Source organism: Larimichthys crocea, unplaced genomic scaffold (assembly GCF_000972845.2).
Source record: "Larimichthys crocea isolate SSNF unplaced genomic scaffold, L_crocea_2.0 scaffold123, whole genome shotgun sequence".
Lineage (NCBI taxonomy): Eukaryota > Metazoa > Chordata > Actinopteri > Sciaenidae > Larimichthys > Larimichthys crocea.
Window position 1 is genome coordinate 74,342 of NW_020851695.1, and position 23,729 is coordinate 98,070.

Below are 23,729 nucleotides of genomic sequence, written 5' to 3' on the forward strand. Positions count from 1 at the left end.
CCTGCTCCCGCTTCCAGTTCCCCATCGTCCCTGGTCCCACATATCTCTGGACTTTGTGACCGGTCTACCACCATCTCTAGGACACACCACTATCCTTACCGTGGTAGACCGGTTTAGCAAGATGGCCCACTTCATTCCCCTGCCCAAGCTCCCTTCAGCCAAAGAGACTGCTGAACTGGTCCTCCAGCACATATTCCGGCTCCATGGTCTTCCAGTCGATGTGGTCTCTGACCGAGGGCCGCAGTTCTCCTCGGTTTTTTGGAGAGAGTTCTGCTCTCTCATCGGGGCCACGGCCAGCCTGTCATCCGGGTTTCATCCTCAATCTAACGGCCAGACGGAGCGGAAAAACCAGGAGATGGAGGTGGCTCTCCGGTGTATGGTCTCCAGTCACCCCACTTCCTGGTCGCAGCAGTTGCTCTGGGTAGAATATGCCCATAACACACTCCTCAGCTCCTCCACTGGTCTCTCCCCTTTTCAGTGTGCTTATGGATACCAGCCACCCCTATTTCCAGCCCAGGAGAGGGAGGTTTCTTGCCCCTCTGTACAGGCTTTCATCCGCCGGTGTCGCCGCACCTGGTCCCAGGCCAGATCCACTCTCCTGCGGTCGGTGGGCCGTTACACAGCCTTGGCCAATCGTCGCCGCACCTCGGCTCCTGCTTATCAAGTGGGACAGAAGGTGTGGTTGTCAACCCGGGACCTACCACTCCGGGTCGACTCGAAGAAACTGGCACCCAAGTTCATCGGCCCCTACGAAATTCAGAAGGTCATCAACCCTGCTGCAGTCCGCCTCAAGCTTCCCAGGTCCATGCGAGTACACCCCACATTCCATGTCTCAAAAATCAAGCCGGTTCTGGAGAGTCCCTTGATTCCTGCTACCCCGACTCCTCCGCCACCTCGCCTTATCAATGGAGACCCAGCCTACACGGTTCGACGGCTTATCCGCTCTCGTCGCCGTGGGAGGGGCATCCAGTACCTGGTTGACTGGGAGGGATATGGTCCAGAGGAGAGGTCGTGGGTCCCCGCCAGCTACATCCTTGACCCTCAGCTCATTACTGACTTCCACCGGCAGCACCCGGACCAGCCCTCCAGGATACGCCCGTCCACTGATAACCCCCGCCTGAGCGCCTCTGGTGCCCCACCCATCCCCGGCCCTAGCGAGGTGGACCCGCCATCGTCCTCTGTGGACTCTTCATCTGAGGACGAGGGGTCCTCCGATGCCTGCCTTTGACCTGCTCGTCTGTCTCTGCCCCGGTAATCACCTCAGCTTTTCGTCCCCGACCACGAGTTCTGCCTCAGTGTTTCTGGTGTCTGTCTGCCTGTTTCCCTGGCTGTTTGGAGGTTTCCCCGGGCAGTCTGTCCCCCTGCTCCAGTTCGTTGCCACAGACTCTCCGATTGAACTCAGGACTTATTCCCTCTCTCTCACCTGCCATATCGCCTGCTGTGAGTTCCTCAATAAAGAACATTACTAAGTATCCCTTGCTGTTGTGCTGCATTTGGGTCCTACACAAGCCCGTTTCATTACCGTTGAATGAAGCGAAGATGGATGTAGTTTTGTTTTATTTTTCTACACATTTTGGTTATGGACTCCCAATGATATATCATTAAGTCCTTGTTTCGTTAGACAGTTGGAGTTAAATATATAGTCTCAGCATTAGCATTACTGGCAGCTTAGAAATGTTTACCCCTTTTCTTTTTTTCGGTGTCTTCACAGTGGTGGACTGAACTTCATTATAACATCAAAACGAAACCACAGGAATGTCATTTTGTTAGAACTATTTGCTATTAACAAAGAACAACATAAATGATCTGAATCTAATTAGACCTTAGACTGCATGATTACTTTTGTCTGTATGTGAATGTATGTGTGTATTTTATGTACATGTACTTTAGATGCTGTTCCCTCAAAATTCTCTAAGACTGGAGTTGCTGGTCTACTGTCACCTAAACCAGAAACTCCCGTGTTCTGGGAGGTAAAATTCCATCAACGCTTCAGTTTCTTGTCACAAATGCTGATATAGCATGGTAAAGAGGGGAAAATGTTCCAAATGTTTACACACTTAAACTGATTGGTGGGCGTTCTTTTTGGGTGGCTAACATTATTGCTGGCCCCCTCCACAGCAGTGCATTGTTTATGAGGATTTCTCAATTTGGAGCTTGTGTCACAGAGTTTTGAGCTGGATGCTGGAACAGACAGTGAGCAGTCTGGCCTGTTGTGCTATGTGTGTGCTATTTAGCACACTGAATGAAAATGTATATTTGGAAATAAAATATTTTATCAATATTCAAAGGTTAGAGGTTAGGTTCTTTCTCTGTAGTCGAAGCCTTTTTGTGTAGGTACATAACATTGGTTTCATAGGAAATGAGTTGGTGTCTAACACTTTTTTTTTTTTTCACAGCTATCAGTTCCAGGAAAATGATTTCTAAAAAAACCCAAAAAAAGAAACAAACAAGAGGTATATGTAAATCTATTCACCTTCATGAGCTCAATTGTTTGAGCACATCTCCAAAATCAAATGTGTTAATTATGTATAATTATGTCAGCTGTCGTTGACATTGTGCAGTTACCATAGTCACATGAATGCTATATCCACATCACTTCCATTCTGCAGTGATGAAACACACTGACTCTGTTCAGTAAATTATTTTTATTTTTTTCAAACAGAACTGTTCTATCTCTTTTCCTGCTCATGCTGCATTACCACAGCTTTGCTCTGCACTGCATAACAGTGACTCACTGGACTTAAAGTAATGTTACTTCCACAGTGCTGCAGTCTGTCTGTCTTCACTTTATGGTTTAGTTTTTATTTGTTGACTAAACATATGCCTTTGGTCATAGGATTAAGTTTAAATAAAAATGGTTACAACAACATCACAGCTTCTACTTAAATTCAGAGGTTAGGAGCATGACAATGAACTGTAGCAGAGCTAAAATTTCAACACCAACCAAAGATCAGACTAGTTGCCTGAAACCACAAGTCTTTTCTCTTACAGATCAGATTTTAATGTAATACACAGGAAGCTCTCATCATGCCTTTAAATGATCATATCATCAATTTCCTGCGCTAATTCCTGCTGAGTTGTACTGAGTCACATTCCTCCACTGTGAAACAATTCAATTCAAACAAATCACCATTTTGACAGTCAAGTTTTTGCCATCATAAACTGTCCACACCCTGTTCTATGCATATGCTGCATTTACTGTAGTATTTTCCTATTGAGTTGCAATACAATATGCCTGCAGTACACACAGTCAGAATGCAGGGCAGGATGCAGAGACTAACCAAAAGTTTCCCCTTAGTCTTGATTGTTTCAGATGAGCAGAAAAGAGAAGTGAGACAAAGATGTTGGCAAAGAGGAAGAGCAAACCAAAGAGTATCAGATATGATTTCTATCATTTTTACCTGTAATATCTTATGCACTACATTAATCCTAGACTGTCATATATTAAACTGTGTAAGAGCACAGCATAATATATAAACATTTATTTTGCACTAGTTTCAGCCTGTGCAACTTTTCTACCATTAAAATCATGTTAATTATGCTGACTTATAATCAGATGAATCGTGTCTCTGTCATTCATACATCTGTCCTCACTATGTAACTTTATGCTCCATGTCAGGAGAAGTTTGTAATCCTCCCTGATGGACAGTAAAGTAAACTGCTGCCAACTGTACATACTGTTAGCTAATGTTAGCTCAGTATGTTAGCCTTGGCTTGGTCAAGTGGTCAAGTGGCTCACAAAGGGACTTATTTGGAATTAGTACAAAGTTCTTCTGTTTAAGGTTGAACTGCTGACTGAGCACAACCATCACATACAAACCACACACACACACACACACACGCTCACACACACACACACACACACACACACACCCCACCCACCACCCATTAGTCCATTTAAGGACAGCCCCTTTAGCAGATGCTAGTTTCCTTGTCACTTAAGCTCAAGTGACTGCACACAGTACTCCAGACTCTCATTGTCCGTCATCCTCTGCACACCTATAAAGACACCTGTGAGTTATTTGTTTTTGTTTGTTTCTGTATTTTTTTTTTTTTGGTAATCAACATTTTACTCTTTGTCAAATGTATGCACATTTTGATGATTAATTCTGGTTAGAATTTAATATAATTATTATTTATTAAATGGATCTTTAAATGGAAGTTTTTATCAGCTCAAACAGAGCACCAGTAGAAATCTGAAATGTGTCTTTAGTTACATGAAAACTAATTTAAATAGTTTGTGGCAGTGAAAACTTAATTTACTAATCTAATCGAATGTCTAAGCAGCTCATGCATTCCCTGTCTATTGTGAATAACTATAAAGAACTGATGGCACACTTTATGAACAGCCTTTAATGTAAATTTGACAAAAGTGCTGGGTACTTAAAAAGGCACCAGTCTGAACAAGATATTTAGGTAATAATGTAATTTTATAAAAAAAAGATATATTCATATAAATATAATACTTTCTGTGTAATCTTTAGATGTTCTTTGCTTATATTAGCTACTGATGATAAATGCATTAATACAACAAGAAAAAAACACATCTATGTTGCTGCTGAAACATTTTATCAGAACAGATGAACATTGGTGGATGACGCAAGTCATAAGTCAGGAAATGAGTCACCGTGCCAAGTCAACTTTCATAATGACAAATGCAAAATAAAATGCATAGTCAGCAATGAATGAATTAAATGTACCACCTTGTAATGATCCATTCAAAAATTTGCCTGTGCAAATGTTCAATGGAAGTTATCTTCAGTGCACTGACTGAATTCTCACTGACTCACACTCTGAGGGGATGAAGAGTCACAGGTACATTTGCAAAGTGCACCTTTTTGGACAATTTTGGAAATGGTGCAAATAATGTGCCATAACATGGAAAAGAGACTGAATACATCATTAGTAGGAGGAACACAGAATGTGGAAGCCACCAGGTTTTCCCTGCATCTACATTTAGTAGACGTGGATGTCAGACTGTCTATAACTTTGTTCTAACACTGGCAGTGTATGTGCAGGAAAATAGAGCCCATGGAGTTGCAAAACAACATGTTTCATTTGAACATCCTGTCGATTGTTATTGTCTGAAGAAATTCAGAATGCTGTAATATAAAGCCACACAGTTCTTATTGTATTAAACTAGTAGCCTAGTAGAAGAATTAGACAATGATTAACAATTTAACTTGAAAAGAAACATGCACAGAAAAGTTGAAACATGCCTTAAAGATTAGAAAATATTCTTCATCAGTGTGAGTTAACCAATGTACTAATTCTCTAAAATAGTGACTTGAGATAAGCGTTGATTAGAAAAAGGATGTGAGTGTTGAGCTGCACTGTAATCCAGTTTATGAGGTAAAGAGCATTTGTGTTTTATGAGCAATTTTTACTAAGTATGTACTAACTAACAGAGATCTTTCATGTTTCTGTACCACAGGACAAACTCCAGCCATGGCCAATAAGGATTATCTGCTCTTCTTGGAGTATTCTGCTGAAAACACAACTGACCCAAATTACGTAGTCAGTAGTCCTGTCCAGCTCTGTTCAAAGGAAAATGTCAATGAGTTTGGTGCGACATTCATCCCGATTTTCTACTATGCCAACTTCCTCCTGAGTTACCTTGGCAACGGGCTCGTCCTCTTCATCATTTACAAGTTTGAGAAGCTGAACACGGTGACAAACATCTTCCTCCTGAACTTGGTCCTATCCAACATACTCTTTGCCTTCAGTCTTCCCTTCTGGGCAACGTACCATATGTCTCAGTGGATTTTTGGCATTGCTATGTGTAAGATAGTCAGTAGTGCCTACTTCATTGGTTTCTACAGCTCCATCCTCTTCCTCACACTCATGACATTTGACCGATACCTTGCAGTTGTGCATGCAGTGGCAGCTGCCAAGAGCAGAAAAAAAGCATATGCCATCGTTGCATCAGTGGCAGTTTGGTGTATCAGTATTGTAGCAAGTGTGAAAGAGCTGGTTCTCCGAAATGTGTGGCACCATTCCCAGTATGGAGAGATGTGTGACGAGTCAGGATACCCTAAGAGCACCATGCAGCGCTGGCGTCTGGTCAGTTATTACCAACAGTTCCTGCTCTTCTTTCTTCTGCCTCTGTTCATGGTGATGTACTGTTACATCAGCATTACTATCCGCATCATGTCCACCCGCATGAAGGAGAAGTGCCGTGCGATCAAGCTCATATTTGTCATCATCTTCACCTTCTTCATCTGTTGGACGCCTTACAACATTGTCATTCTCCTTCGAGCTATTCAGATCTCCACCACCACCAAGGATGATGACTCTGAATGCTCTGATTCTGAAGGATTGGACTTTGCACTGTATGTGACCCGGAACATAGCCTATTTGTATTGTTGCATTAGTCCTGTGTTTTACACATTTGTGGGAAAGAAGTTCCAGAGTCACTTCAAAAGACTGATTGCAAAGAAGATCCCCTGTCTGAAGAGACACATCAGCCTCAGCAGCCAGAGCACCAGAACCACATCACAGAGGACGCCACACTCTGCTTATGAGTACTAGACAGACACACTCACGCATACTGTAAAAATGACAATTTATTGTCTTTGGGATAAGTGAGCATTTCAAGTTGTAAGGATATAGAAATATAAATGATCATCATTTAATGAAAAAGCTGATAAATTAGTTGAAGTGAGTCCTGATAACACATAATCATCTTTTTAAAGATTAATTTCTTTGGCCTTTTCAAGCTTTATTTTGATAGAGACAGCTGAAGAGTGACAGAGAGAGATGGGGAATGACATGCAGGAAAGAGCCACAGGTCGGATTTGAACCCTTGGCTTCCACAGCAAGGACTGAGCCTTCACACATGGGGCGGCTGCTCTACCAACTGAGCTAAACACCACCCCAATAACCCTTAGCTGAATTAACTCATTTAAAATTAGAAGAAATTCTGTTCTCTGAAGTTCTGTTCTCTTCATCTCATCTTATATTCAGTTGTAAGAGTTGACAGCTAGACTTAAATCATCTGCTTTTCACTTTCAAATAGCAAGCTATGTTTTAAACATGTAATGTATTTGTGTTGAAATTCTTAAGTAAGCATTTGAAAAAGGTTAGTCCCCATAACAGCAGCCCAGGTTCAGTTTATCCTGCAGCATGAGTCTGAGTGGTTTGCAAATTTCGATATTGCTCCTCTCTTTATTGGAAGCAATAGTTATTGTGTACAGCTTTAAGGTAATTCTGCTATTGATAATATATAGATATAATGTGGAAGTGACTGTGTCAGGTTGAGGCTGAGACAACCAACCACGTGGCAACGTGCTGGCAACCCCAGGGCCTCTGAAAACTAGTTTGTGCCTTTAAGGCCCTTATCAAGCTTAGCCCTGACATGCAGGAGTCTTAAAGATTGAGACTAGTGTTATATACATTTTTTCTTGCTGTCAACGAATCCCAGTGGATTCAGAGTGTAATTCATTTATATGTTGCTGTCATAAATATTCACAGTAAATGTCAAAGGTTACTTTTCTTGAAAAACTTTAGATAGCCCATGCTTCTATATGCAGCTTAATGATTTTATGCATCAGTTTCAGGCGTGCTCCTGGCCTGGTCATTATACTGAGTGTTTCAATCTTGTTGATTTAGTGTTGGATTTAAAGTTTGTTAAAATGTGATGCATTTAATACTTAAACGTAACCAAGTGCTTTAAATAAATAGTTCATTAACCTCTCAATAAATATGCCACTCAACCTGTCCCGTGCTTTTTTCTTGTTCTGTACTGCAGTGTTTTGTGGGGGACTGGATGAATGATTGTTTCCCTTTTCTCATCGAACATCTGGAGAAGTTTCCTGTCAAATAAGCAAATTTCTCTGGTGAATCAGTGTAGTCAAGGATTGAGTAACAACAAAAATAAGGGTATGTGGACATAGTGGTCATTTATTGGAACACAGTGACAGAGATGTTTACAATACATAGTGTGATTCACTGTTGCCAAATACATTTTAGACAAGTACATGAGTAAGCACACATTTGCAATGGCTGCTCATGCAACATAAGATAGAGACACAGAGCTGCTGGTCACAGATGAAACAAACAGCATTACACTGAAAGCTATCTTAAAGATGATTTGAACATTGGGTTTGACTCTACAGATGAGACTGAGACTGAGAACTCTAAAAAAATCCATACTTAAATAAAAAATTAGGAAGAAAATGAGAAATTGAGAAATAAAGATTAGAGATAATTCTATGTGTTTAAGTTAAAGTTAAGCTCCTGAACAACTATGGTTCAGTTCAGGTTCTTAAGGGCTACCACAGTGTTAAAACAAAGTCTCGAGATACAGGGCCAAAAAAAAAAAAAAAAAAAAAAAGAGCTAAGCTATTTTTACTCACTCCCTTTCACATGCGCTGTTTGTGTGGGCCCGGCGGTCAATGTGGTGGTTCAATTCAATTCAATTCAATTTTATTTATATAGTCCCATATCATAACAAATGTTATCTTATGACACTTTCCATACAGAGCAGGTCTAGACCGTACTCTGATCATAAACAGTGGCTAATTTTCAAATTATGGTCCAATAGTTCCCAGGCTACCCGATGGCAGCTGCGGCCCTGAGATCAGGCCCAGTGGAAGGTTGCAGAGCCAAATCTTACAATAGATTTCACGTGGTTCCACTAAGAGGCTTGGAACCTAGAACTTGGACAAAGGTCCATTATTGATTTATTGATATTGATTTGAAATTAATGCATTATGTACCTTCTGCTTTTTTACTGTATGTAATGTTTTTTTGATATTTTAATATTAAGCTTATCTGCGCAATAAATTCATATTCTATTTCAATTCTACTCAGTTTTATTTTCAGAGGGGACTACACCTCTTGTTTTTCCACACCTTTCATAAAGACACACTGGGCTTTGTCTTTATTCCTTAGACACCCCCTCTGTCCTCTCTTGTATTGTGTGCGGACCGTACCAAGTGGGACTTAAAGAGGGGGTGTATTGATTGAGTCAGGCACTTAAGCAGTTGGACAGCTCCAGTCTGTCTGTCTGACCATGCACCTGGAGCTCGAGGCCCGGCCCGCAGCTCTACCGCGTTCCGTTCACACGCTAGTTCGGGAGATTGTCGGTGAAACCCCGCCGGAGTGCCGCTGGGCAGGTTGATAGGAGAGGAGAGGGGCGGGAACAGACACAGACAGCGGACAGCCATTGCTTTTTGCTTTCACTGCTAATAAAGCGTCTGTGCTGTGTATCACCGGAACAACAGACAGCCCCGCGGCGGGAACCCTGCGCCGCTTCTTGTCTCCGTTTGTCTCCGTTTGTCTCTTGGACTGGGCGGATTCTCCGTGAACATGTCTCTCATCGTGCTGCTGTCGCTGCCGGTCCTGTGTAGCATCATCAGCAGCTCCAGCGCTGCATCCTCAGCATCCCGTAAGTAGGCTAATACACACACACACACACACACACACACACACACACTAGCAACCATGGCTAATGTGGCTTCCTATTGCTGAAACCAGTGCAGTTCTCTGTGCAGGCAGGGATGCGGACTGTAGTCAGGACTCAGCATGAGGCCAAAACCATCAGGGCTGGGATCATACAGTGTTAGAATAATGACGACACACACACACACACACACACACACTGCATCTCATTGTATCAAGTCATCATGACGAAGAAGAGGAAAACACAGAGCTTAAAGCAGGTCTGGAGTCAGGTCTTGCTGAAAGCTTTAGTTTAAGTGCAGCAGTGTGTATGTATCAGTGTGCACCCCCACACTCATCCACACACACTGGTGATGGAGATCCACACATGGAATCATTTCAATCAGATCACACAAACTTTAGAACACTGCAGCTCAGCTCGAAGCAAATCACGACTTCCAAGTGTTTATTACTGAAACTGTTGGTGTGTGTGAATGTGTGTGCATGTGTGTAGTTTATAACACAGTGGTGGACCCTGGAGAGGACAGGACAGCTTATGAATGGATTTTGAATGGATCATTTTCTCACCAGAATGAAATAGTTATAATAATGATAACGAGGAATTTGACTCCTCAATAATAATAATAATAATAATAATAATAATAATAATAATAATAATAATAAAAATGATATGTGATTCCACAGGAACACGTCTCTACAGTGCATTATTAAGCATTTATTAATGGTTATCTATTTATTCTATTAGAACTTGTCACAGGTTGGACCAGACCTTCACCTGTCTGATCAGGAGCACATTAGAGCAGGGGTCCTTAACCTTTTCAAGCCCAGAGACAAACAAAAGAGAAACCCCCACATGTAATTCATTTTGTAAATAGTTTTTGTCAAAAGTAGCTTATTATGGGGTGGTATTTAGCTCAGTTGGTAGAGCAGCCGCCCCATGTGTGAAGGCTCAGTCCTTGCTGTGGAAGCCCAGGGTACAAATCTGACCTGTGGCTCTTTCCTGCATGTCATTCCCCATCTCTCTCTCTCCACATTCCTGTCACTCTTCAGCTGTCTCTATCAAAATAAAGCTTGAAAAAAGGCCAAAAAAACTGCACTGGTGATGACAGAAGACAACATTAAAGAAAGGTTTTTTTATTGCTCACATAAAAACCTAATCCAACGTCAGTATTGAACAGTTACAGTACTAACAACAGAAAAATGCATTTCAACAGTTCCTGTGCAGAAATATTCTCATATTTGCTAACCTGGGGACAGTTTACCATCATCATCAACAGTCTCCATCATAGTTATAAACCACGATCATATCTATTGTTTTACATGTGCGCTCTGTCACAGCGGCAAGCTGATGTTCTTGGCATGGGGTCACATAAGCAGGCAAGCATGATGCATCCCTCAGCTTAAAGTGTAATGTTAACTAGTGAGGGAACGTGTGACCTTTAATCCGCACGAGGAGGCAACTATTGCAGTTGACTTTGCCACCAACATCTGTGCTGTGATTTGGTCCAGTACATTCCGATTGTAGAATATCAGGGATCTAATCACAACAGCATTGGTTTGACAGGGCCCTTCATGTTGCACGTCGTCCCCTTCTATCTCACAAAAGCACAGAGGGTCTATATAGATCAGAAAACACAAATATATCTATTAAAATCACAAGGACTGTTTTGGTAAGATGCAGCAATGAAAAGCTGAATTAATGACTTCATCTTTGCAAATTGATAGAAATAGGCACCAATTTATATATTTTGCCAAATCCCAAAAAATCACTTAAAAATTGCCAGAAATTTTGACAAAGGCACTGTACTGACAGAGGTTTGCTAGCAGTCTGTCCATGTTCTTCTACTAATATTTCATATTCGCAGTGAACAGGGACACGATCTTTACGTGTAGTATACAGAGATGTTAAGCTAACACTGTGCCTCCCTCTGGTAGTCAAGGGTGTATAGAGAGCAGGACACAGTGTTGGAGGCAGCTTCCATGCATTTTCATTGAAGCTGCTCTCCAGTACAGATCTTCTGCATTGTTTGGCCAAGCTGCTAACTTGTGGTTTAGCCCTGTGCTAACTTAAATAGGGATAAAATGATAATACTCTGGATCAAATCAATTCAAATCAAATCAATTTTATTTGTATAGCCCAAAGTCACAAAGTACATTTCCCTCAGAGGGCTTTACAATCTGTACAGGGAGTGACACCCTCTGTCCTTAGACCCTCGGTTCGAGTGAGGAAAAACTTGCCCACAAAAACCCTTTAACAGGGAAAAAATGTGGAAGAAACCTCAGGAAGAGCCACAGAGGAGGGATCCCTCTCCCAGGACGGACAGACGTGCAATGGATGTCACGTGTACAGGACAAATCAACACAAACATATTGTACAATGACAAATAAAATGACAATGAATTATAATGAATGATAAAAATGATTACAGTAATAGATATGGTAGTAATAATGACAGTAATAATATATGTAGTGGGCGTCATGCAGGATCACAGCAGCAGCCACGATCCACGAGAACCTGCTGGACGACAGAGCACAGAAACTCCGGGGAAGTTTGGTTAGTAACATGCATTAATGAGACATGTCCACAGATGGAGAGATATGGAGAGATATGGAGAGATATAGAGATATAGATATATATATATAGAGAGAGTGAGATATAGAGAAATATAGAGAGATATATATAGAGAGAGATGGATATATATATATATATATATAGAGAGAGAGAGAGAGAGAGAGAGAGAGAGAGAGAGAGAGAGAGAGAGAGAGAGAGTTTTCGGTAAGGGAGATGTGTGCATCTTCAACCAATACCGTGCCTGGCTAGGCATAACCCTCGGTGGGGTCCCCCGGCAGTGTAATCCTATGGCAGCATAACTAAGGGATGACCTGAGCCAGCCCTAACTATAGGCTTTATCAAAAAGGAAAGTCTTAAGTCTATTCTTAAAGGTGTTGACCGTGTCTGCCTCCCGAACCCAGAAAGGTAGTTTGTTCCACAGAAGAGGAGCCTGATAGCTGAAAGCTCTGGCTCCCAATCTACTTTTGGAAACTATAGGAACCACAAGGAACCCAGCGTCCTGAGAGCGCAGTGTTCTAGAGGGGTAATAAGGTATTATGAGCTCTTTTAGATAAGATGGTGCCTGACCATGAAGAGCTTTGTAAGTAAGGAGAAGAATTTTAAATTCTATTCTAGATTTAATAGGTAGCCAATGCAAGGAAGCCAAAATGGGAGAGATGTGATCTCTGATCTTGGTTCCTGTCAGAACACGTGCAGCAGCATTCTGAATTAACTGCAAAGTCCTAAGAGACTTATTAGAGCAGCCTGATAACAAAGAGTTACAATAGTCCAGCCTTGAAGTAACAAATGCGTGGACTAGTTTTTCTGCATCCGCCTGAGAGACAATGCGTCTGATTTTAGCGATGTTACGTAAGTGGAAGAATGCAGTCCTCGAAATTTGTTTTATGTGGACGTTAAAGGACAAATCCTGATCAAAAACAACTCCAAGATTCTTTACAGTGGAGCTGGAGGCCAGGGTGATCCCATCTAAAGTAACTAAGTCTCTAGAAAGAGAGTTTCTGAGGTGTTTGGGTCCAATTACAAGAACTTCAGTTTTGTCTGAATTTAACATCAAAAAATTGTAGGTCATCCAACTTTTTATATCCTTAAGGCATGCTTGGAGTTTAGTTAACTGATTGGTTGCATCAGGCTTGATCGATAAATATAATTGGGTGTCGTCAGCATAACAATGAAAATTGATAGAGTGATTCCTAATAATGTTCCCTAAAGGAAGCATATATAAACTGAATAGAAGTGGTCCAAGTACAGAACCTTGTGGGACTCCATGACAAACTTTGGTCTGCATGGAGGATTCATCATTGACGTGAACAAACTGAGATCGATCTAAAAAGTACGATTTAAACCAGCTTAGGGCGGTTCCTTTGATGCCAATTCGATGTTCCAGTCTCTGTAAAAGAATTTGATGGTCAATGGTGTCAAATGCAGCACTAAGATCTAACAGGACAAGTACAGAGATGAGTCCTTTGTCTGATGCCATTAGGAGGTCATTTGTAACTTTGACTAATGCGGTCTCTGTGCTATGATGCACTCTAAATCCTGACTGAAAATCCTCAAATAGACTATTGTTATGGAGAAAGTCACACAGCTGATTAGCTACAGCTTTCTCAAGTATCTTAGACAGAAAGGGAAGGTTTGATATCGGTCTGTAGTTGGCTAAGACCTCTGGGTCTAGAGTGGGCTTTTTAAGAAGAGGTTTAATTACAGCTACCTTAAAGGACTGTGGTACATATCCTGATAATAAAGACAGATTAATCATATCCAATAACGAATTACTAACTACAGGTAAAACATCCTTGAGCAACCTGGTTGGGATGGAGTCTAAGAGACAGGATGACGGCTTAGCTGCAGAAATGATTAAAGTTATTTGATGAAGGTCGATGGGGGAAAAACAGTCTAAATACATATCAGGTTTTACAGCTGTTTCAAAACTTGCTGTATCAGAATGCAGATCAATGCCTGTTGAGGGCAAGAGGTGATGGATTTTGTCTCTAATAGTTATAATCTTATCATTAAAGAAGCTCATGAAGTCATTGCTACTTAGACCTAAAGGAATAGATGGTTCAGTAGAGCTGTGATTCTCTGTTAGCCTGGCTACAGTGCTGAAGAGAAACCTGGGGTTGTTCTTATTCTCCTCAATTAAAGAAGAGTAATAGGCTGCTCTGGCATTACGGAGAGCCTTCCTGTATGTTTTGAGATTATCTTGCCAGACTAGATGAGATTCTTCCAGTTTAGTGGCACGCCATTTGCGTTCAGATTTACGTGCCTCTTGCTTTAATTTACGAGTCTGCTGGCTATACCATGGTGCTAGCCTTCTTTGTTTAATTATCTTCTTTTTCAGAGGTGCAATAGAGTCTAGAGTTGTCCGTAATGAGCCTGTAATACTATCAACAAGATGGTCTATTTGTGGGTGGCTAAAGGAAGTAGACAAGTCCTCTGTTACAGTTAGACATGGCATTTGATTCAATGCTGAAGGAATCACTTCCTTAAATTTGGCTACAGCACTATCAGATAAACATCTGCTGTAGAAGCTTCTACACAAAGGCTTATAGTCCGGTAGTATGAACTCAAAGGTTATTAAAAAATGGTCAGACAGAAGAGGATTCTGTGGGAAGACTATTATATTATCAATTTCAATGCCATATGAAAGAACAAGATCAAGAGTGTGGTTCAGACAATGAGTCGGTTTATTTACACTTTGACAAAAGCCAATTGAGTCTAATAGAGAGATAAACGCAGTACTAAGACTATCATTGTGGTTGTCCACATGAATGTTAAAATCACCTACAATAATTACTTTATCTGTTTTAAGGATCAAGCCTGATGCAAATTCTGCAAATTCAGATAAAAATTCAGAATAAGGACCTGGAGCTCGATATACTGTAACAAATAAAATTGGCTGTAAAGTTTTCCAGGTTGGGTGAGTGAGGCTAAGGACAAGACTTTCAAATGAATTATAATTTAGTTTAGGTTTGGGATTTATTAATAGACTTGAGTCAAATATGGCTCCAACTCCACCACCTCGACCAGTACTTCGAGGAACATGAGTATTATAATGACTCGGAGGAGTGGATTCATTTAAGCTAACATATTCATCCTCCTGCAGCCAGGTTTCAGTGAGGCAAAACAAATCAATATCATAGTCAGATATTAATTCATTGACTAAGACAGCTTTAGATGACAAAGACCTGATATTCAATAGTCCACATTTAATTCTCTTATTTTGGACTGTTGGAGATGTTGATTTAATTTGTATTAAGTTTTTATGATGAACTCCTCTTCTGTTTGTTTTATCTTTAAATAATGTAGGTGGACGGGGGACAGACACAGTCTCTATACTAAAGGACTGGGTGGGCAACTGCTCTAATGGAGGCGCAGAGAAGCGTGTAAGACTGCAGCTCTGCTTCCTGGTCTCAACTCTGGGTTGTCGACATGATTTTGGTCAGCTAATAAACTTGGCCATATTTCTAGATATGAGAGCTGCTCCATCCAAAGTGGGATGGATGCCGTCTCTCCCAATCAGACCAGGTTTTCCCCAGAAAGGTGTCCAATTGTCTATGAAGCCCACATCGTTTGCTGGACACCACCTCGACAGCCAGCGGTGAAATGACGACATGCGGCTAAACATGTCATCACTGGTCACATTGGGGAGGGGACCAGAGAAAACTACGGAGTCCGACATCGTTTTGGCGTATTCACACACCGATGAAACATTAATTTTAGTGACCTCCGATTGGCGTAACCGGGTGTCATTACCGCCGACGTGAATAACAATCTTACTGTATTTACGCTTATCCTTAGCCAGCAGTTTCAAAAAAGACTCGATGTCGCCCGCTCTGGCCCCCGGGATGCATTTAACTATGGCCCCCGGTGTCGCTAACTTCACGTTTCGGACTATGGAGCTGCCAATGACCAGAGTTGGCCTCTCAGCGGGTGTGTCGCTGAGCGGGGAAAATCTGTTTGAAACGTGGAGCGGTTGGTGGTGTACCGTGGGCTTCAGTTTGGGGCTATGCCTCCTTCGAACAGTCACCCAGCCTCCCGGCTGCTCGGGAACTACCGGGGGACGGCTAGCTGAAGCTACCTGTGGCTGTACCGCACCGGCTACAGGGGACTGGCTAACTATCTGAGCTACTGACTGTTCGGTGGTGCGGTACCGTGCCTCTAACTCACTGACCCTCGCCTCCAAAGCTACAAATAAACTACATTTATTACAAGTACCGTTATCACTAAAGGAGGACGAGGAGTAACTGAACATGTGGCACACAGGACAGGAGAGAGCAGGAGAGGAGAGAGGAGAGGAGAGGGACGCCATTGCTATAGCTAGGCTAGTTAGTGTGGCTAACAGAAACTGGAGAAACTATCAGATTGTAGTTACTAGAGTTCAGAGAGCTGTTTATGCACAGACAGAACAAGTCAAAGAGTAGTGCAGAGATAAGTAGATAGTCGCTGATGTGAGAAATATACGGAAATCTGTTCAGGTGAGCAGAGCAGAGAGCACCGTGGCAACAACACCGATACCGGAAGTGACACAATACGTTACTGCAAAGCACGAAGAGGAGGAGTCACAGAAAGGCCTGCTTGAAGAGTTAAGGAACTCTTCAAATGGATCAAATCCTGATTGTAACATGAGTCATTTCACCTGGTGTGGATGCTCGAGAAATATTGATCCACAATTTTCCAATTGTCTCTTTCACAGTGTAAGCTATGGGAAAGTATGTTTTTGGACCAGTGTACATGACGTGACAGACACCACTGCTGTCATTACATGGTTTGGCCACTGTAGCTTCAAATCCTAGCGCTCTTCCTGGGGGCTTGCTAATTGTCCCTGACACTGGCCTCTCTGCAAGAGGTCACATGTTCAGAAATGTATTTTGATCTCAGTGTCAGTGTCAGAACTCCACATCCCTCACATAGCTTCAGTTTTCTAGATGCTACCAGCTGTTATAGTAGAATGGCCTCAATGACAATGGTAGCAATGGAGTGCTCAAGTTCTGCTTTTCTACATTTCATGGTCCTAGAATGTGATTAGATTTAATGTAATCAAAAGTGGTTCCATTTTGGATTTTTTCTTCTCCATGTTGGACCTTATTAAAATGTTTGTCCTTTAATCTTTTTTGCTTACAGCACAATGCCACAGATGGCTTTTGCTTCAAGAAAGTCAGCACTTCTCTGCAGCTCTCAGTGAGCCTCTTCATAGACCAGCTGCTCTCTCCTATCATAACACAAAGTATGGTATGGAAACACAAAGTATGGTCAGACACGAGGCTGTGGGGCGGCTGTGGCTCGGAGGTAGAGCGGGTCGTCCACTGATCAGTGGTTCAATCCCCAGTTCGATCCCCTCGAGTCTGCATGTCGAAGTGTACTGAAGTTCTGAACCCCAAATTGCTCCTGAAGGCTGTGCCATCAGTGTGTGAATATGTATGAATGGTTAGCTGCTCAAACTGATGAGCAGTTGGCACCTTGCATGGCAGCCAATTACTTCAGTGTATGAATGCGTGTGAATGGGTGAATGAGATATGTCCTTTTTTAAAACGCTTTGAGTGATCAGAAGACTAGAAAGGAGATATATAAGTACAGTCCATTCACCATGTCATTCTGTCCATGTGTCTATGTAGCAAACAAACATTTTTAATCTGAATTTTACCATTTAAAAACAGTAAAAGAAACGTATACTACTAAGACTGATGTCCTAGTAGTATACTAAATTGCAAACAGCTTAAAGTGTCTGTTAGCTGCAAAGACTGGCACAGTGGGTGTTGGTGGACAAGGCAAGCCAGAAACAGTATGAGGAACATTGCTGGAAACTGAAAACTGAGTTAGTACAGGATCCTCTTTTACACAGGATCTAGATTAGAACAGAACACAGAAATGCCACCTGCACTAAAACAGATGGTGTGGAATAAAACAACATTAGCTCTCTTTACACGTGCCAGCTCATGCTGCCTCTTCTGTCTGTTTAAATGTATTTAAACACTAACGAATGTTCAAAGATCATCAGTCTGCTGCATTCACTTGTACTGTCAAACACTGGTGACGTTCCATCCAACATTCGGTGAAATAGATAATGCATACAGTACTAATTACAATGAGGCACTAATGAGTCCTCCATGATCAATCAGAACATTCAAAACTTGGTATCTAGGCTAGTATCCAATAAGCTTGTCACAGTGCCAGAACTTTAAACTTCAGTGAATTATTAGTGTCGAAAAACAATCTTTGTTTTTAATATCACTGCAAAATGAACCAAAGAAATCCTCACCACACAAAATACAAAAAATTATAACCTGCTCTCAGTGCTGCTACAGAAAACTTTAATAATTCCTGTTAATTATATAGATATTTAACGACAGGGTCTGTGATCAGTTGACTAGTGGACAATCTCCTCACCCTCTTCCTCCCCTGTAGTATACTGTACTGAACACACCTGGGTGATACCTCTGTGGCTGGACTACAAATTAGCATCTTATATGTGTGGACTTTTTTCTTTTTGCCGATGGAGCAAAACAGAGATTAAGCATTGTTTTTTTTAATACTAGTATTGTAGCAAAGCTTAAAATGATTGTTTATCATAAGTATACTGACAACCTTACTGAATACTAGACACCATGTTTTGAATGTTTCTATTGGTCAAACAATGACTCATCACTGTCTTAACAGTACTACCTAGTACTGTATGCATTTTCTTACAACTTTGTCTCTAATAGTTATAATTTTATCATTAAGACAGCTCATGAAGTCATTACTACTGAGGCCTAAAGGAAAACATGGCTCTGTCAGCCTGGCTACAGTGCTGGAAAGAAACCTGGGTTTGTTCCTCTGTTAATGACGAGTAACAGGCTTACAGAGAGCGGAGAGAGTTTGGGGTCACACCATGGAGTTTTATAATATTTGTTTTTAGAGGGGCAATATAGTCAACTGTCATTCTCAGTGAGAATCAATTTTGGGACTAAAGTTGACACAAGAGTTATCTCTAATGTATATTGAGACATGACTTTATTTAATTTAATTAAATGGGTGAGTAACTGTTCTAATAGAAGTATGTAGGACAGACTCGTGGTCTTAACTCTGGGTTGTCATATTTTGGTCCACTAATAAACTCTGTCATAGTCATCACTGGTCACATTCGGTAGGGGCCCAGAGCACATTGATCAACACTGTCTTTGCACATACACACTGACTCAACATTCATTTTCATTTTTGCCTGTTTCTCATTACATTTTTCAATTGAATAACAAAAGAAATGACAAAGAACTAAACTAACCTCATCATATGCTATGATATTAAATGATATATGATAGGAATAAATAATAAAAAACAGGCACTGGATGCTCAAAGCTCTTCATTAAATGTAATCTGGTTCAGTAGAACAGTATTGTTCAAATGATCAAATAATACATGAATTAAGAACGAGTGTGTTTCTCAGTGGAGTGTAGAGATTATTTTTCAGGTTCTCCATCAAGCACATGATCTCTTTATGTTCCTTTAAACTGCATAATACATACTTGGCTTGTTGTTTTGTAATGCATATGAGGAAGCACATTACTATGCCCTGCACCTGTCACACACACACACACACACACACACACACGCACACACGCGCGCGTCCAAAGCTGTGACCCTTCCCCCATCCCAAACTGTCAAGAACAAAGACAACCTATACAATCACACACATATACACACACAGACAGCTCTATGCTAAGAATATGTCCAATTACAAAGTAGAAAATAACATTTTATCTGCTCATGCTTAAACTCTGTCTTTAATTTGTTCCATGCAAACTGGTAAATGTAATATTATTCTAATCAGCAGCAAAGAGGCAAATCATAATCTCCTGTGATGCACAAAGCTTTTGATAAGGTCACTTGGAAATGTGTATTTGCCACATTGGACAAATTGGAGTTTTTTTTACATCGCACCTTCACCCAGCGTCATCACTGGGCAAACGTCAGAAAACTTGACACTGCTCAGGGGAAGGGCGAGGATGCCCGCTCCCCCCTCTCTATTCACCAGCTTCAGTGAGCTGTTAGCAGCCATTCACCAGAACATCAACAAAGGCATTCAAACACGCAGCATAAGATCAGACTCTATGTCGATGACATATTGCTGTATAAAATCTCAGTTATCATTACAAGAAAACAATTATACTAATTGAATCATTCAGTCCAATTTTTTCATGCCCTGTATTTTTGCCCTGTATTTTTGCACCAAATCCTCTGTCCTCCCTTTACTGATCATCAACTATGCACTGGTCACATTACATATGTGGAGATTCAAACACATAACACAAAAATCGAAACACTGATAAGGACACTTATGAGGAGTCTCTCTGTTTTAGGGAAATGTGAGGACAGCTTGGCCACTCCTCTCCCCTACAGCTCCTTCACCAGTTCATCAGTGTTTGGCCGAGCATATGGAGCCGGTTACGCCAAACTCAACCGGAAACAAGGTATGCTTTTGTAATGGACCTTAGAAGTACTGCATTGTTCCTGCTGTTGTGTATGCACATGTTGTGTTGTACATCTCATTTATCACTGCCCAGAGTAGCATTGAATGATGATTCTGGTTATGCAAATGAAAATTACTATTTACATTACATATGCAAATGGATAGGGCAGGCCCTCTTCTTAAGGGTCAGGGTTCATATTTCTAAAGTTACATTGTGCTCCTGTTCCTGTTCCTTTCCTCCATATTTCACCCTTTGCCCCATTACAATGCCCACAACACTAGGTGCTGGAGGATGGTCGCCCTTGGTTACAGACCGTAACCAATGGTTACAGGTGGACCTGGGTTCTAGGAAACAGGTTTTTACTATAGTGACACAGGGTCGCTATGGTAGCTCTGATTGGACCAGCAAGTATCGGTTGCTTTACAGTGAGACACAGAAAAACTGGAGGCCTTATCTACAGGATGGAAATATCTGGGTGAGTAAGAAACTAATGTCACGTCATCTCCAACTCTTGGAAACCATTTATCTGTTGAGGATAAATGTCCATGAATAATTCTGAAATATCCAAGATTAGGGATGCACCGAAATAAAATTTTTCGTCCGAAACCGAATAAAAATTAAATGGTTGGCTGAATACCGAAACCGAATATAAAATGCGGTTGTTAAATTTTTCACTATTTTTTGACTATTGCATAAATAGCCTAGAATAAATTTGTAGGCATGTTTTTTCAAAGAAAGTAAATGTTTATTTAATATCCTTCAAATATTCCAGTAGAATTTCCAGTTAGTATAATTATTATTTCATTTATACTGTTAGAAAGCCCATGTTGTTTTAATCACTGTTAATTTGTTCTTGAAAGAAATACTATTTAGTTTTATTATATTTCCGGTGAATTTCCATTTGTCCCACGTTCATGAACACATCATAGTCATTCCGACGGTCATTGAACGCACCTCGCATGTGTGAGATGCCGTAGTTTAGAGAGAAGTATATAGCTTCGCTAAAGAGCAGTGTATGATGTATTTCTTGCCTGTGTTTTTCCTATATCCTGCATCGTGGGTTTATGGTGTGTGAATGAGAAAAGAATCAGCAACCCTGGCCAGATCACCGCGCATTTTGTTTTATTGCATCAATTGCATCACGCCACTATTTGGCCTTACTATTCGGCCACTTCACCGAAAGCTGAAATGCACTTTTGGGCCATTTTTGGCTGAAAATATTCGGTGGCCGAATTTTCGGTGCATCCCTATTCAAGATATGTGTACGGTACGACTGACTAACCAAGGCAACACGACTGTTCCTGTTTGCACAAGTAAGCTAATGCAAAAAATGGTTAAGGGTTAGGAATGTGGAGTGAGGTTGGTTTGAGACTGCTCTGTGGTAAGCATATCAGGGTAAGAGTAGGGTGGGCCATTCCTTCACCGTCCACTGGGTTAACCTTACATATTTCTCTGTACTCCCGCAATACATTTGTCTCCCTACAAAGCTGTGGTGATGAAGTCTAAGGGTAGTGTTCGGTCCGCTTTACACCGAGTTTAAACCAGAGTTCATTTCGGATAGTTTGTTTGTGCAGGTGTGAAAGCTCATCTGAACTCTGGTGTGGACCAAACAAGTGAAGTCTGGTCTGCCTAAAAATGTGGGTCTCGGTCCGCTTGCAAGTGAACCCCGGTGCGGTTCGCTTACAGTGGGAAAGCAAATGGACTATCCAGCAAACCAAAGATCAGAAAGCCAGCTGTGTGAAAGTGAACCAAACCAAATGAAGGCCTGAAATTTTTCAGCATTCCCCGCCCAGTCGAGTCCCCTGGACTATTCTGGTGTGAAAAACAATCCAAGTTACGTTTTAACTTCAGTTTGGACAAGTGCTTTGCGTTGGTGTGTCTCACTGTCTCACTGTGTTTGGGAATATTATACAGTGACAACAGTGTGTCATATTAGAGCATTTCAGGGCTATCATTGATCATTTAATCCCAACTATCTGGGCCAAGATCTGGTCTATAAACACAGCCTATCATGCTACTAATATCCAAGAAAATTAGTATATTAGCCACACTTTCTACTTTAAAGTATTTCTAACTTTATTTGTACAAAATGGGCAAAAAAACAACATAGTTCCATTCCAAGGCTGATTCGAGAAGAGGGTTAAAAAAGGAAAAAGGATGTCTCACCTATGCAACTACAATGTCAGTTAGCTGCCAGTGTTCTTTCTCATATGATGACTGTTGTCAGTATTTATTGTAATATTCTGAATTAATAAGGGTTTGGAGATGGATAGCTGTTACTTAGACTTGTTTATAAAGACAGTACATGCAAGAAAGAAAGGAAAGAGAAATGAAACAGAAAACAGCAAGAAACACAGAATGATTGACAGCAGATATGAGTTACTGCTGCTGATGCTTAGATCCTGAGAAAAACAAAGAAAGCACAAGAGAAACAAAAGAAATAAAATGAAGCACTCCAAAACACAATTATATATCATATAGGAAATTGTTTTATTGTTACATTGGCTGAGGAAACTACCTGCAGCATGTTTGTTTTCTGTGGGTTTTAGACATTTGAGGGGAATGTGAACAGTGAGGGTGTGGTTCGCCACGAGCTGCAGCACCCCATCCTGGCTCGCTACATTCGCTTCATCCCAGTGGACTGGAGCAGGGAGGGACGCATCGGAGTCCGCCTGGAGCTCTATGGCTGCTCATATTGTAAGTACAAGTGGACAGGCTGTTTATTCTATTCTGTGTGTTCCATCAGTGACATTATTCTGATCATGAATAGTACAGAGGGGAGGTTCTCAGTGTCACTGAGGCCTGACATCATGTGGCCAAAAGTATGTGGACAGTTCTTTGTGATGGATTTGGTGTTTACAAAGCGGAGTTGTCCACTTTATTTTAGCTGACTGTTCCTATAGTTTCTTCATTTTTGTTATGATATAAGTCTATACTGCTCTAACAGTTTTCTGTTATTGTTACTGAGTAGGTGGTAATGGTACAGCAAGCAGGCACAGCCACCTAATGTGATGGTCCTGGTTCCCAGGTTTTCTGTTCAGCAGAAAAGACAGTGTTCCTGTTTCTGTCTTCCAGGGGCAGATGTGATCAGTTTTGACGGCCATGGTGTCATCTCCTACCGCTTTAGGAGTAAGAAGATGAAGATTGCGAAGGATGTCATCTCTTTAAAGTTTCGAACCACAGCTGCAGACGGTGTCCTGGTCTATGGAGAGGGACAACAGGGCGACTACATTTCCCTGGAGCTGAGCAGGGCGAGGCTACAGCTCAGCATCAACTTAGGTAGCCATATAAAGTCTGTGTCTGTGTTA

The 23,729-nt window shown here is 41.4% G+C and overlaps 2 protein-coding genes across 3 annotated transcripts in view; both read left to right on the plus strand.

Annotated features, from left to right (window-relative positions):
- Nucleotides 1–3,907: 3,907 nt before the first annotated feature.
- ccr12a (chemokine (C-C motif) receptor 12a) lies at nucleotides 3,908–7,720 on the plus strand. The gene is made up of 2 exons (XM_010754369.3): nucleotides 3,908–4,013; nucleotides 5,435–7,720. The coding sequence occupies exon 2, from the start codon at nucleotides 5,449–5,451 to the stop codon at nucleotides 6,529–6,531; it is 1,083 nt and encodes a 360-aa protein (XP_010752671.2). The 5' UTR covers nucleotides 3,908–4,013; nucleotides 5,435–5,448; the 3' UTR covers nucleotides 6,532–7,720.
- Nucleotides 7,721–8,950: 1,230 nt separating this feature from the next.
- Nucleotides 8,951–23,729, plus strand: part of cntnap2b (contactin associated protein 2b) — a 40,652-nt gene continuing 25,873 nt past the window's right edge. Inside the window, exons 1-5 of one of the 2 annotated variants that reach the window (XM_027275413.1) lie at nucleotides 8,951–9,391; nucleotides 20,311–20,421; nucleotides 20,703–20,896; nucleotides 22,971–23,118; nucleotides 23,497–23,700. In XM_027275413.1, the coding sequence (XP_027131214.1) occupies nucleotides 9,313–9,391; nucleotides 20,311–20,421; nucleotides 20,703–20,896; nucleotides 22,971–23,118; nucleotides 23,497–23,700 (736 nt within the window). In that variant the 5' untranslated portion in view covers nucleotides 8,951–9,312. The remainder of the gene's footprint in view (nucleotides 9,392–20,310; nucleotides 20,422–20,702; nucleotides 20,897–22,970; nucleotides 23,119–23,496; nucleotides 23,701–23,729) is intronic. The other variant, XM_010754368.3, reaches the window with a different exon arrangement.

Coding starts and splice junctions, on each gene's coding strand:
- ccr12a (XM_010754369.3), top strand. CDS start 5,449: ATGGCCAATAAGGATTATCTGCTCTTCTTGGAGTATTCTGCTGAAAAC.